General features: G+C 50.3%; 1 protein-coding gene across 2 annotated transcripts in view; it reads left to right on the forward strand.

Annotated features, from left to right (window-relative positions):
* The window catches only part of CAMKK1 (calcium/calmodulin dependent protein kinase kinase 1), a 34,004-nt gene that overhangs the window by 17,740 nt on the left and 2,240 nt on the right, over positions 1–14,024 (forward strand). For both annotated transcript variants that reach the window (XM_069873810.1, XM_069873811.1), the window contains exons 9-14: positions 4,358–4,557; positions 5,193–5,246; positions 6,094–6,167; positions 8,685–8,772; positions 10,070–10,198; positions 11,054–11,157. In XM_069873810.1, the coding sequence (XP_069729911.1) occupies positions 4,358–4,557; positions 5,193–5,246; positions 6,094–6,167; positions 8,685–8,772; positions 10,070–10,198; positions 11,054–11,157 (649 nt within the window). The remainder of the gene's footprint in view (positions 1–4,357; positions 4,558–5,192; positions 5,247–6,093; positions 6,168–8,684; positions 8,773–10,069; positions 10,199–11,053; positions 11,158–14,024) is intronic.

Consider the following 14,024-nt stretch of genomic DNA (forward strand, 5'->3'; position numbering starts at 1 on the left):
ACCGCTGGAGTGGAGATTTAAGAGTGTGCTTAAGTGCTTGGGATGGAAAAGTTTTGCTGGATTATTAGTACTATTAACTAAAGCATGTGCTTAAGCATCTCTGAACTGGGGATGTGAGCAATTACCTCTCCTTCCACTTGTAACTCCCCTCTGGTAGTGCTTATCTGGGATTATTTAGGCTTCAGTCTCCCTCCTAGTAAGGCAAACATTGCTTTCCCAACGATCGCAGCAGAGATAGATGTGCTGGGAAGCAGATAGTCGCTGAAGGAGTTTGACTCCTGCTGTGGCTGCTGTCCTGAGAGCCATGAGGTGAGTAAAGTGCTGCCCAGGGGGTCAGCCGGGTGCATCGCAGCCAGGACTCCCCAGCAGGGTGAGGGGCTGGCTCTGCACCCTGATATTGGAAGGTCAGGCGTTTCCTCAGCCAGAGTCATGTGTTTGGATTCGATGGCCTCTGATATAGCTCCATTCCTTGGTCCAATCCCTTTGTAAACTTGTGTAAGTCATCAGGATCTGCTACATCCTATTTACACACCACAGGGAGCAGCTCCTGCTTGGGGCTGAGTCTGATCCTGCAGGTTTCAGTTGATGCCAGGAGAGCCTGAGAACAGTCACACCCTCTCTGCCACTCGTGGTTTATGGACCAAGAGATGCAGATCGAAGCTGGCTTTTCTGAGATAAGCCTTAATCTACCTGGTCATCGATACATAAGTGCCTTTTCCATTACCCTAGAAGGAAATTTAAGCAAATAAATCAACAACTGAGTCGACGTAGGCTTGTCCCTTCTGAAGAACCTACTGGAACGTAAACTCGAGCTCAACACTTTGAGGTATCAGTGGTGTAGATGGGTTTGATCTGATTTGGCTCTTGGCAGAAGCTGCTGCAGGCTGCGCTGTGACTCCCAGCCAGCTCCTTGATCCATCGGTGCCTCCGTTCGAGGGACATGGAGACCTGCTCCTTCTCTGCTCTGGCCTCAAAACAGAGCTCCTTGAGGTGGGGGCTCAACTAGAGCTGGAAGGTGCAGGGTGATATAAATGACACCACCAAAAGAAGAGGGGCTGCCTTGTGTTTTATCCCATGCAGACAAGCTCTTCGTAGATGATAAAATCAAACAAAAAAGCTTTTCTGTAGCTGCAAGTGTTGCTGATAGTGATCAGTGAGGGCTTTGTATATGAGTGAGAGTAATTAGCTGGCGGAGCAGATCAGAGAGATGTGCTACAGCCTCTTAACAAAGATCAGGCGATGTGATTTCTGTTGTTTGAAGCATTTAGATAAGGGATTGTGCCTGGGGTTAGCAGCAGCCAATGGCACAAGCTGTGCAGGGGTTTTCGGCAGCACTTGCTGCACGTAGCCTGCTCCCTGCTTTTTCCCAGTGATCCCTTGAACACTGCGTAGCTGTCGTAGGAAGCTCTGCGTGTCCTCCGTGACTGGTGATATATGATGTGCTCGTGTAGGTTGGAGGATGGGTCTAGAACAGCAGCCTTTGGTGAGGTCACCTCTCCTTCCTCTTCCCCATCGCTTCCTCCTGGCAGTATCCCATCCCTTATCCCTTCTGCCAGGAGCACGATGGAGCACAGATGGAAACTGAGCTCTCCCAAAGCGCTGGGCAGTGCTGGGTGTCGGGATCCTCACTTGTAAAACCCGACCTCAAGCAACAGATGCAGGTGGCAGAGGCCAGGTGGGTGCAGCAAGAGGGTTGGAAACAGTGAACAGAGCTGAGAAAGCGGAGCTGGGATCCTCACCTGAGCTGCTATGCAGAAGCCCTGCAATGAGCTGAGCACTGGGAAGCGTCCTCTGGCTCCTTCCCAGTGGAGCACTGCAGACGAGCACAGAGACTTACTTCGAAAAGCATCTTTCTGTTTTAAGTTCTCAGATGGTGGTGCAGCAATTTCCCTGGGAGGGTGTTAAATCATTTCTTTGCTCCAGGGGTGATGTGAGAGTAATACTAAGCAGACTCTGCAGTAGCACTACAGGGATTGGTTTTGCCCGTGAAAGGCAATGGGATTCTGCTTTCAATCGAGTATAATTCAGCATCGGCCTCGGTAAATAGCAGGATGTGTCTGTGCATCGTGAAGTTTTATATGTATAATCTTCAAACGAGCTTTTAACAAGCTGGTATTAATGTGCTGGAGCTCTAAGGTTCCCAGGCGGGAATGCAGTGAAAAGCACCTCTTTTAAAAGGACCAAGGAACAATCTTTTTCTAGCACCTCTATCTCTGCTTCCTCTTGGTCTTCACTAGCTGTTAATCCAGGCAGGCAGCTCCCAGTCATTTGCTCCTGAATTAAAAGCAAAGCCTGTTTCCTCTCTTTCCTGCAGCCTGTGTTGCACTGAGCTGTACCAGTGGCGAGACAGAGCTCAGGAGGGGTAAGAGCGTGTATTTTGAAGCCCATTTTGGATAGCTGGGTAGGGGAGGACGCCCACAGCCGCTGGCAGTCATGCACTTCAAGAATTGTGTTTCTTCAGAGCAGAAAAGGGATTTCAGGTTCCCTTTATCAGGTTAGCAGCTCCACACCAGATCATTTCTTGGCAGACGCGAGCTCTTGCTCTTACAATTTGTGTAGCTGTGACGGAGCCTTGTTCATTTACACCAGCTGGTGCTCGGTGCACAATTCCTGTTCCCTGGCCGTCTCCCTGCATTGCATCTGCAGGAGGCGGCTGGGCAGGGGAGAGGAGCTGCAGATAGCCCACGTCTTCCAAGCCAGCTGGCACGAGGCTTCGCTCGCTGCCCTGCAAACAGCACAGCAATGCAGCACCGAGGTGGCTCAGATGCTGCTCCTGCCCTGCCCAGGCGCTTCTTCTCTGTGCCCATCTCCTTCCCAGCCCGGTTTGTTGTTTGAGCAGCGTGCCAGGTCTGTAGAAGCACACTCGTTGCCAACCCTGGGACGTGTCAGGCTCACTTCTGAAAGCTCAGCCTCTGCCCCAACCGCGCTTTGTGGATTCTCTCCTCCGAGCAGTCGAGGTCAGGCTGTCGCTGTGCCTAATGCTCACATCGAGCGCATGGTCTGGGAAGCACAAATATTCATTGACCCTAGTGTTTAGCCGTGATTTTTGCAGAGGATGTGCTTCTCACTTTTGTTCCACACCCACGTTGCTGACGGGCAGCAGCGCTCAGACCCGCTGGGTGCCAGGCTGGGGTGGGCACTGAGCAAACAGAGCAGCTGGCAAACAGCCTGCGCTTTTCCTCTGCTTTTATTAGATTGCACAAAGGCAGGGAGAGTGTTTAACAAGATAAATAGTTATTTGATATGGGAATTGGTTTTAAGGCTTTGTTCTTTGGGATTTTTTGCTGTCCTGTAGGAAGAAATAAAAAACCCAGAGTACCTGCTTGCCTCATGTAACCCCCTCAGCTTTCACTGACTGAGCTCCAGGAATGGATTTGTGTGGCCTGTGTCTATTTGGCCTTTACTTTTTTAGAAATATCAGCAATCTTAGCCCTGTGGTATCAGGTACCTGCATGCAAGGCAGCTCATCATCTCCCAAAGGGAAGCTTTACTCCCCTCCTCACTTTTTTTTGTCTCCTTTGATTACCATAATGAAATGCCAGCTAGCCACCAGTTTTCCTGCGGAGCAGATGTCTCCATGTAATTAATGTTGTTGCAGGTGTTTCAGTGTTTATCCTGGCTGTCTAGCCTGCCTGTCACAGCGTGGCCACGCGCTCATGCACATCTGCAAGTGTGGTGGGGATTCAGGAGGATGCAAACCACGTTGAGGTGGTTTCTGGTTTTGTGGGCTCCGTTGCGAAGCTGGAGAGAGCGTGTGGTATCCTGAGTGCTGGCACCAACTAGCTGGGATTGCTCCATGGTCAGAAGCATCTTTTGAGTTGGAAATACCCACTGATTTCTGAGCTGTTGGCTGGCCTTGGTGCTCAGCTGCTACCTGCTAAAATATCTCCTCTAGACCTGTTTTCATCCTGCCTGTGGCTCTGCCCCTTTTGGCCTTATTTTGCAGCTTCAAAATAAACAAATTAAAAATTAACGTCTTTATTTGGATCCCGTAAGTTTTAATGCAGTAACTTGCCCAGCCCATCAGCTGAGACCACACAAATCTGCAAGCTTTGTGAGCTTTCCTTCGCTGCTCAGTCCTGCTGTGGGGCTGTTTCGGGGTTTGTGTTCATTCTTTGTGTAATTACTGGTGGCAGATGCGTTTCTCAGTGTTGCACTCCAGTGTACGTCCCACTGGGGCACCAAAAAGGAATGGCTATAGGAAATGGGATTTCTGCTACCTTGTATTGAATATCCAACAGCAGCTTTGAGTGGGCGCCTGAGCTCACACCTCTATTTTCACCTTCCTGGAAAGGTTTCCCCTGGGTTTGTTGGCTGCTGTGACCGACCAGGCTCTTGTGTGTGTTTTTTTTCACAGTGCACTACCAGAAGATCATCCACCGGGACATCAAGCCTTCCAACTTGCTCTTAGGAGACGATGGGCACGTCAAAATCGCTGATTTTGGAGTCAGCAATCAATTTGAAGGGAACGATGCGCAGCTGTCCAGCACGGCAGGGACACCCGCCTTCATGGCACCCGAGGCCATCTCAGAGTCTGGCAAGAGTTTCAGTGGAAAGGTAAGAGTTTTGCTCAGAACTGACGTCTCCTGGGACCCCCCCAGCGTGGTACAAAGGGCAGCACCCCCTGCATCCTTTGCATGTTGCCCACCCAGGAACTATGGCACAAATTGGGGTTGTTATTAAGTGAAACCGAAGCTCTAATTCTGTGTTCAGTCCAGGCAAAACTCACATCGGTTGCTCTGTGCAGTGAGTAGACAGGTTTTACTGCAGGTTCTGCCCTGTCAGAGCCCTTGCCGTGCCCAAAAGGAAGGGATAAAATTCCCAGTTCCCTTCCAAAATAATGAAGAGGCACAGGGGGCTGCTGGATCATGTTTTGATCCCCCAAAAGTGAGGGGCACTGATACCGATGTGGGATAGGGTCTAGTGTAGGGGTTTTGCCTGGAAGGAGACTTTTAAAATTCAGGCATCACCTTTGATGTTCAGCCCTGAACGGTGTCATTCCCTGTAGTGAGGGGCTGCTTGCTGGTCAGTGCATCCCACAGGAAGGAGCCCAACATCAGAGAGACTCTGCACAACACAATAGGAAACGTTAAATGCATAGAAATAACATTCTGTGAGTCAGTGGGAAAATCCAGCTCATTCAGATCATCTATGTTACATCTCATTTACTGCCTGCACGTGTTTTCTTTCAGGCGCTCGACGTATGGGCCATGGGAATCACCCTCTACTGCTTTGTTTACGGGAAGGTAAGCTGGCTCTCAGACCGTTGAGTATGGGAGCATCTGCCTGCCTGGCTTTTGGCTCATTCCTTTCCGAATAAAGGCAAATATTAGAAACCAAGACCTTCTGCAAGCTGTCTTTCCAAATCGCCCCGCAGGTGAGAAGGGGCTGACTTTGTGATCCAAGGACAGGATGGTTTCCAGGCTTGGCCCCTCTGCTCAGAGCAGTTTTGTGCTGCGAACCCAGAGCAGCATCAGTAGCACCAACAACAGTTTGCTGGGTCGTTATCCAAAGATTTGTTTGTCTGTTCCATGTGCCCCTGTAGAGTAAATACTGTACATTCTGTACCTACTTTAGATTTCATAATTTAATCTGTCCAGGCAGGCTGAGACAGGATCCACCCATAGTCCCCTGGAAAAGTGGACCTGCTTCTCCACTTTGGATGGAGGTATTCATAGGATCTGTGAATACGCTGCTTCTGCTTCCCCCAGAGCTCTGTTAGAAAATCAGGTGTTTTAATAGTAGTACTCAGTTCCAAATAACACTTGGCACACACCTCAAAGCCAGCCAGTATCGAGATCTCCATTATTTCAGGTAGAGAAAAGGAAAATGAGCAGTTCATGGCCAGCTGGCAGGATGGATGGAGAGGGCTATCCCAATCTGGTTCCGTATTCCCTCGGTGCCTTTGCTGCTGTCCTGCAATTATTTCTTAATAGGGAACAAATTGTTTTATTTTGTGTGGGGAGGTTTTGTTTATTTGCACCTCTGTGGAAAATCAAGAGAGTGCACAGAGAGTGCTTGTGTTGTGTGACTGGCAAATGCCTGAGCGGTGCTGAGATCTGACATCTGGAAAATCTTCTGTTTGTTTTACAGTGCCCTTTTATAGATGAATATATTCTGGGTCTTCATAACAGGATCAAGAACAAGCCTGTAGAATTCCCAGAAGAGTAAGTAAACTTTACCTGTCTACTGTAAAGTAAAGTTCAGCTCTCAGCATTGTTCCCTGCACAGCAGCAGGTCACCACGGAGGGACAGATGAGGGTGGGTGAGGTGCTTTGTGTTCTCCACATCTTCACGCGGGTTTTGTGCGGGTGTTGTGACCAGGGAGGAGTTCAGCATCAAGGCACTGAGTGATGAGCATTCGTGGTCTTGTCAGAGGAGCCTGGCAGGAGGTGATGATACTTGATGCATGCTCAGTCTCTGCCACCAGGCCCCGTACCTTTCCCCTCCTGTGTTGGCCACTCCACAGCATTCCTTCTGGTGACCTTCTGTTGGTGATTAATTTGTTCCTCCTGGTTGCTATCAGCACTCTTCCTTCCCAGATCAGCGCAGGAATTATGCTAAAGCATCTTTGACCTCCTTGACCCAGTTGTTCATTCTAATAAAAAACTTAGAGATAAAATTACTTGACTTAAAACAAGCATGAAGAAATTAAAACTCTAAGGAAAGGCACCGCTGGTATAAGGGAGGAAGGCAGGGATGTTGTCAGGCAGTAGGTGCACGTATGCACCATGGATTATTTGTGAGATCCTCATGGATTTCTTAGACACCGACAGCGAAGGGCTGGACCTCTGCCTTAGCAGTCCTTGGCTTCCTGGGGAGTCCTGACTGTCCCGTCCCTGGAGGGGTTCAAGGCCAGGTTAGATGAGGCTTTGAGCAACCTGATCCAGTGGGAGGTGTCCCTGCCCATGGCAGGAGGTGGAACTGGGTGGACTGTGAGGTTTCTTCCAACCCAAACCATTTTCCGCTTCCTTCGGAGTCTGCAGAAAGCAGTGAGTGCCCAAGCTCTCTCCTATTTTAGACATCTCTAGAGGGGATGACTCATGCCCCAGGCTCCATGGGCTGGGTTCATTCACTGCTATGAGGCAAAGCTGCCGCAGAGAGCTCAGGTGGAGCCGTCTCCGCTCAGGCTGGTGGAGCCCACAGCAAGGACCGAGCGGACCCCACCTCCCAAGGACCTGTGGCCACAAGGTCAAGCCACTTGTTTGGCAGCAAAGCCAGTGGGTGTGGAGCAATTCCAGCAAGCTGCCCTGTGCTGCTGGTGAGGTCTGACAGCTAACCAGGCATCGGGCGCTGAGAACACAGGAGCTGGTCGTGTCGCGTTGCCGTGTTGCCACCGGTCGCTCTGCATTGGGGCAGGACTTTGCCTTGACAGCACTGCAGCAATAAAAAAAGTTGTTTATGTTCCCCTGGCATGGTCTCTGTGCTTGCTGGGGGGCTGGCAGAACGCCTGTCCTCTCTCACTCCTCGTCTATTTGGGTTAGCACTCAGCTTACAGCGACTGTTGCCATCTGTCTCCGCAGTAAATTATTAACATTTAATGGGCTGACTGGGTTGTGCTAAGAACCTTTTCTTCATCCAGACACTTCCTTCAGCCATAATTTGGCTGCCCGATTGATTTGGATTTCTTAGTGACCTGCTCACCCCATCAAAAACAACGCCGCGCCCCTCGTTAGGCTGTTGGAGGAGCAGTCGGTGGCTGCTGACGACATCTGTGTGTTAGATAAAGGCAGTGAGAGACACACATAAAGTTGGAGTTCGCTGGACTAGATTCACCCTGACCTCCCACGGAATTAGCTTCTCGCTACAGTTAGGAATGTTTTGGGTTCAATTTATTTCACCATGGCTACAAAAGACGGAGTGTGCAGAGTCCATGGCAACTCTTTGCCTGTTTCCTGACAACCTCGAGGGCAGCGGTGGAGCTGCCTGTAGGCAGCATTGTCCCTTCCCTTCCCTTAGAGACGCTGGAGTAAATATTTACCTCTGCAGTTCTCATTCATGTCAGTGAGTCCTTGGCGTGACCCAAGCTAAGCAGGGATAGCTCGTACCCTGATGATCCTGGCATGACTCAAAAATGAGCTGGAGAAGTGTCTCCAAATGTATGAAAAGATCCAGAAGCTCTGCATTGTCCCTCCTGGTGAGGAGCTGAAGTCCAGGACACTGTTCTCTGACCTGGGTCACCCTAGAAAAGGATTTATGGTGCTGGCAGCCCTCCCAAATGGGTCCTGAGCTCTGCAATGCTTGGCATTTTCCTGGAAGCAGTTACAGGGCTGTGACTGAGGAATTCCAGCTAGCGCAGGCTTTTCAGATGAGAAATGCCATCGGGGACAGCGTGCGCCCTGGCAGGACGGAGAGAAGGGAGAACGGAGACGGGCTGATGGGATCTGTTACCTGGCCGTAGCCCACCTGGAACTTTGTCATCACACAGGGCTCTTCCTTACGGCATTAATCCTGTGTTGTGGAGACATCAATCTGGTGCCCAGAAATGTTAGCTGATTATATGTTCCGTTTCTCGCTTTTTAAATAAAGCTGTGGCAACCAGACCTTCCTTTCTCAGTCAGGTTTGCGGAGAAAACGCTTTCTGAGCGGAGCAGATTCTCTGCTGAGTAATCTCAGTAAGGACCATACATGCTTTGAGCACTTACAGTTCCCTCATTCTCTGTGCTGCTATTTTCTTTCCTCAGAGCACAGATAAGTGACGAACTCAAGGATCTGATCCTACGCATGCTTGATAAAAATCCTGAAACAAGGATAACAGTCCCTGAAATTAAGGTAAACTGGATATTGCTTTTATAGTCTTTTATCTCAGCTGATTTTTGTTGTTCCTTTGGTACCTCCTAATGAGGCAGAGCTGTTCCCGGTGTTTGTTTTGGGAGCTCTCTCTGGCACGGTGCCTCGGAACGGGAGGTTGCTCATTTTGCAGCGTGGAAGAGCTCTGTCGCTGCTGCTTGCTTGGGGAATATTGACAAAAGCTTTTCTTGTTTACTTATTTAAATTAAAATTACTCAAAGCTGACTGATCCTCAGTGAATCCCCAGGAGAATCGACGTTGTCGTGGGGCCTGTGAGCTGCAGAGCCTGTGCTGTCGGTGTTGATCCTGCGTTACGGGGTCTGGAATCGTGTTCCTCCTCTGGTGCCCGTGCGGTCAACAGCCTCAAGGCAGCACGTTTGTTTCTATCAGCTTTACTGGGGAGATGCTTGTTAACGCAGGCAGTGACTAGGACTGGGAGAGCACCATGCTTTGCAGAGTTTGGCTTCGTTCTGTTTTAGCACGGGCTTTCTGTCCTCGTGTCACCCCCTCAGCGAGTTGCTGGACCTGCTGGAGGCTCTCAAGATTTCCACAGAGATCCATCAGCACCCTCTGCGGGGCGCGTAACTCTTCTTCACATTGTCTCAGCCCAGCACCAGCACGTTTGCCACCTGACGGTGGGGAGGTTGAACTTGGAGAAGAAACGTGGTGTCTCTTCCCTCCATCATGCCCACAAGGCCACAGCTGCTGATGGTGGGAAGCGCTTTGGAGCTGTGTTAAGTGATTTCACTTGGCAGCTCTTGCGGGCACTTCACGTGAAAACCTGAGCCCTTGAAGAGCTCTGGGGAGAAGAGCAGAGCGGGGTGCTGTATCTTATCCCTGGCATAGAGTGAAGATGCTTGGTGTGCTTGAGGACTTGTGTTTGAAGCTGTCTCCTGCTCCAGGCTGGGCTCTAGGTTCAGCCCAGGGCGCTGCTTTTCTCATGCTGTCAACCAAGGCAGACACCCCATGAGAGGCAGTAGGAAAAGGGCAGCTTTCTTATCTTGTTTCCCTAAGAAAAATGATGGCCAAGTGGCTTCTTAAGTTGGTGGAGATGGGTCTGACAGCACTGGGCGTTAGGGGATGCCATCTGACTGGGCACCATAGTACAGCAGCTTCTAAGAGAGCTGGTTTAACCGCACTGCTGGAAGCAGAAAAAGATCAGTAGCGATGGCTTATCCCCGTAATCAGCCCTGTGCCCTCGTTTCCCTCTCCTCACCAACGCCACAGCACTCTGCTGCAGGAGGGAGAGCTACCGCTGCCTCTGTTCCTCCCCACGCAGGTGCACCCGTGGCTGACCAAGGGTGGCGAGGAGCCCCTGCCGCTGGAGGAGGAGCACTGTACCGTGGTGGAGGTGACAGAGGAGGAGGTGAAGAACTCCGTGAAGACGATCCCGAGTTTGCCGGCTGTGGTATGTACGAACCACAACCACATCCTCTGCCTGATCGCGAGCGTGATACCGCGCTGAAGCTCTCAACTGGTGAGGGAGGTTTGAGAGGGAACGCGTGTGCTCCTGCCGTGAGAAGCTTGATCTTTCAAGTGAGTGGAAACTTTTGTGCCTCCGAGTACTGCGGCAGCCTGACCGAGGGGGCAGTCCTGTTTATATCTGCCTGGCTGCTTTCATAGGACCTGTAGGGTCACACCTCAAAGCATATGTCATCAGGCGTTCTAGAACTCCAGAAGCATCTTAAGTGTGTTTTGTTTCATTAGTCTAGAGAGTGTAGGACACCTCGTTTGGATCCTCAAAATGAAGGCACCACACCTGGAGGGGACCTGGCACAGGGAGGACCTGTTTTCACAGCTCTTGTGGTGTGATAATAAGATAGATACTTGCCCCAACAGCTGGCTGAGGGAGTGAAAACCATCCTTTCCACTTGACCTTTGAGTTCTAGCCTGCCGGAGCTGGCAGCCCTTCCCTGGCAGTGCCTGCCTGGGAGGACAGCCCAGGAGAGCTCCGGTGCGTCCTTCTCTTGGGCTTGGACCCCTGTGAGTGGCAGGCAGTGGTCAGCAGCATCTGCTTTGCATCTTGCCAGCAATGATCTGTGTGCAGAGGTCTGAGCTCACAGCTCGGGAGGGTGGTGTTGGCACTGCCTGGAGGTCAGACAGCTCTTCCGTGGGTTTCTTTAGTTCCTGCTCTAGCTGCATTTCTGCTAAATGTCTGTTTAATTATTAAAGAAGCTGTTATTAGACTCCTTTGAACCAGCTTCAAGGGGGTGATGTCAGTCCTGCTGTTCTCACTGGTCTGTTCTCGCCGTCTTCCTCAAAGATCCTGGTGAAGGCCATGCTAAGAAAACGCTCCTTTGGAAATCCATTCGAGACTCAGACCAGACGGGAGGAGAGGTCCATGTCTGCGCCAGGGAACTTACTGATGTACGTATGTACAGCCTTGTTCGTGCAGAGGGTGAGGGGAGCAGCTCACAAACCTTTTCTGTAGCATTTAAGGTCAAAAATCAAATACTGAGGCTAAATTCTACCTCAACTCCTCCAGGGTTAAAAAACAGTGCAGTAAAACAGCCAAAATACTCTTTTAATAAGTGTGGTTCTCTCCGTAAGATGTGTTTGGTCTAAAAACATGTTAGGTGTTATGCGTGTCTGGGTTTTAACCTGTTAGTTTATATCGCACTGCGATCAAAGATCCATTAGAGATTGGCCAACTAAAATAAGTTTACTTAGTCTAGTCTGGATATGTGTTGGAGGGTTTGAATCTCCTCTCCTGCTTTATGAACAATGGAAAAAGGCACCAGATAAGCAGTTTGTGTGTTTTATAAACTCAGAATGAGGTGATGTGGTTTGTCTGGAGCTCGAGGTGGGCAGAGGCACCAAGGGCAGACAGAAAACACTCTGATATTGCTTTTTTTGATTTCAGAAACCATGCAGTGTTTTTTCATACAGCCAGTTGTGAAACGGTGGGACAGGATATTTTGGAGGCTGGATATAAATGCCTATATTGGGATTAAAAAAGGAGTAGAGAAAATAACAACTGTTAGATTCATCAACAAATTTTAAAAACAATGGTCTGGCTGTGTAGGGGCTAGGGGAGAATTTTTCTCTCCTTTACTTAGCTCTTAATTCTTCTCCCTCCTGTTGGTTTCCATCCCTTTCAGAGCCAGGATTCTGGGCCATCAGTCCAGCAACAGATGGATCATTAGCCTGCCCTGGGACAGTTATTTTTGTGTTCTCACCCTGCAGAATCTGTAAAGCTGCAGTTCACAACGAAGCTGTGTTATCCCAGAATGATCTTTCCCCCCCCAGATCCCAGCCCCGTGCCTGGCAGACTCCCACGAGGCTGTGCTGGGTCTCCCTGCACCGTTGCCGACGCACACAGAGGAGTGTGTCTCACTCAGGGCTGTGTGGGGATTTACGGGCTCAGCTCAATTAAGGATAATGATGCTTTTGAGCCCAACGGTGTATTGGAGACTGCAGTAAAGGCTTTGTCTTTGAGTCCAGGGCCAGGTAGTATCAGACAGCGATTTAACAAGCACCCCCAGACGGAGCGCTGCTGCGGGGAACAGTCGGATGAGCACGGCCGTCACGGCTCCTCGGCCAGCTTAGCACAATGGATTTGTCCTCATTTGCTTCCCATGGCTCATTGCCTTCCATATTAGTTATAGTAGCTAAAATACCTTTTGAGTGAGCCTGGATGACTATAAATTTCTAGTACCTCCCAGGAGCAGATAATATTGTTGTAGCAATTGTTGGCTCTGGAGAGTTCCTGCCTGTCAGACATCGTTTCCTCCCCAGTAACTGGGCTGGGGACCCCAAAAGTGGGGCTTGCTGAAGGGCAGTGCCCAGAGCCATTGCCACTCGCCTTGTTGCCCACAAGGAGCTGAGAGAAAAATGAGCCTCTTGCCACGTTCCCCAGCTCTTCTAGAGAGCTTCTCCTCCCCAGTCTATAGAGAGAGGTAATACTGCTCTTGTAGTATTGCATCTCCTTCCAGTTATGGGTAGAAAAGAACACGTCGTGTTTCTATGTAAGAAGAAAAGAAAAGCAATTTAGACAACTCCAGTTTGTCATTCAATTTTTTTAATTGGGCTGCATGTGAAACTGCCAGAGCTCCGCTCACTGCTGCTTCAAGCATCTTACATCAACCCATGCTGAGGTCACACTCTGCAGGAAACCCTCTGGCAGCTGAGCCTGCTCCCTGCCGTTGGATACCTTATGGATGGCTCTTAAGATGGATCTGTCCTTTAAGGAAATAGGAGGAGAAAGGAGCCCGTCTAACAGCCCCCTGTTTGGGATTTGGAGAGGAGACAAGTGTGAATTGTGTGGTTGGATCTTGTTTTAATTTCTCCCCGCGTTACCGTGCGCAGCGGGCTGGGCTCTGCTCTGGGAAACGCTTTGTGCAGGAGCTGCGTGTGCACGCGTCTCTGTGGCAGCAGGAGCTCTTCCGTGTCTGCCTTTGTTCCTTCAGAGGACACCACTAAGGCACCAGTTTGAAGTAGTTCTTCAATCAGGACAGTGAGAAGAGGGGGCTTTTTTAGCATTCCTGAGCCAGTACTCTCGGGGTGTTACTAATTGCTTTGTTGAAATGCGCTGAAAAGCTACGAGGCAGCTGTTAGGATGACAGGCACGCTCCAGATAGAAGGGAACGCACGTGAAGATGTCCCCATTTAGCAATTCTCAGTTTGCACTGTTCTAGGTTTGTTAGCAGCGGTCGCTACATTTCTTCTGCCGGCTCCAGACTTCTCCTAATTGAGTCAGCGCTGGCTTCTCTGCATTTTATTGCTCTCATTTATTGCAGCTACTACCTATCAAATTAATTGCTGTGCTTTGACAGACCAAATTTACTTTCCTGTTATGACTGCTGTAACTATTGATGAAATGTGGTTGTCAGCTCCTGTACGGGGTATCAGTCTGGATTTAGGAAGCCCAGCCTGCTTCCCAAAAAGAGAGTGAAGGAGCCATCGCTGCCCTCGGGGCCGTGCTGTCCGTGTAGGCTGGGCACCAGCAAGCCAGGAGGGAGAGGGATGTAAGAAAGTGGCTGGCCCAGGTCTCCAACAAGAAGCAGTTTCTCCCGGTGCAGCCTGGAGGTACCTGCCCCACGGGGTCTTTGTGCTGAGAAGGTCCCAGGGCTTGGTGCCACAGGGCTGCTCAAAGACAGGCTCCAGATCCCTGCAGGGCAGCCAGGTTTACGGCATCATCCTGCGCTCCCGGTGCCCGCACTCGTCTGTCCTTTGGGCTGCAAGTAGACGTGACTGAGCTCTCCATTTCACTCCATGTGCTGGGCTCGTTAGGT

Source organism: Phaenicophaeus curvirostris, chromosome 21, assembly GCF_032191515.1.
Source record: "Phaenicophaeus curvirostris isolate KB17595 chromosome 21, BPBGC_Pcur_1.0, whole genome shotgun sequence".
NCBI classification, from domain to species: Eukaryota; Metazoa; Chordata; class Aves; order Cuculiformes; family Cuculidae; genus Phaenicophaeus; species Phaenicophaeus curvirostris.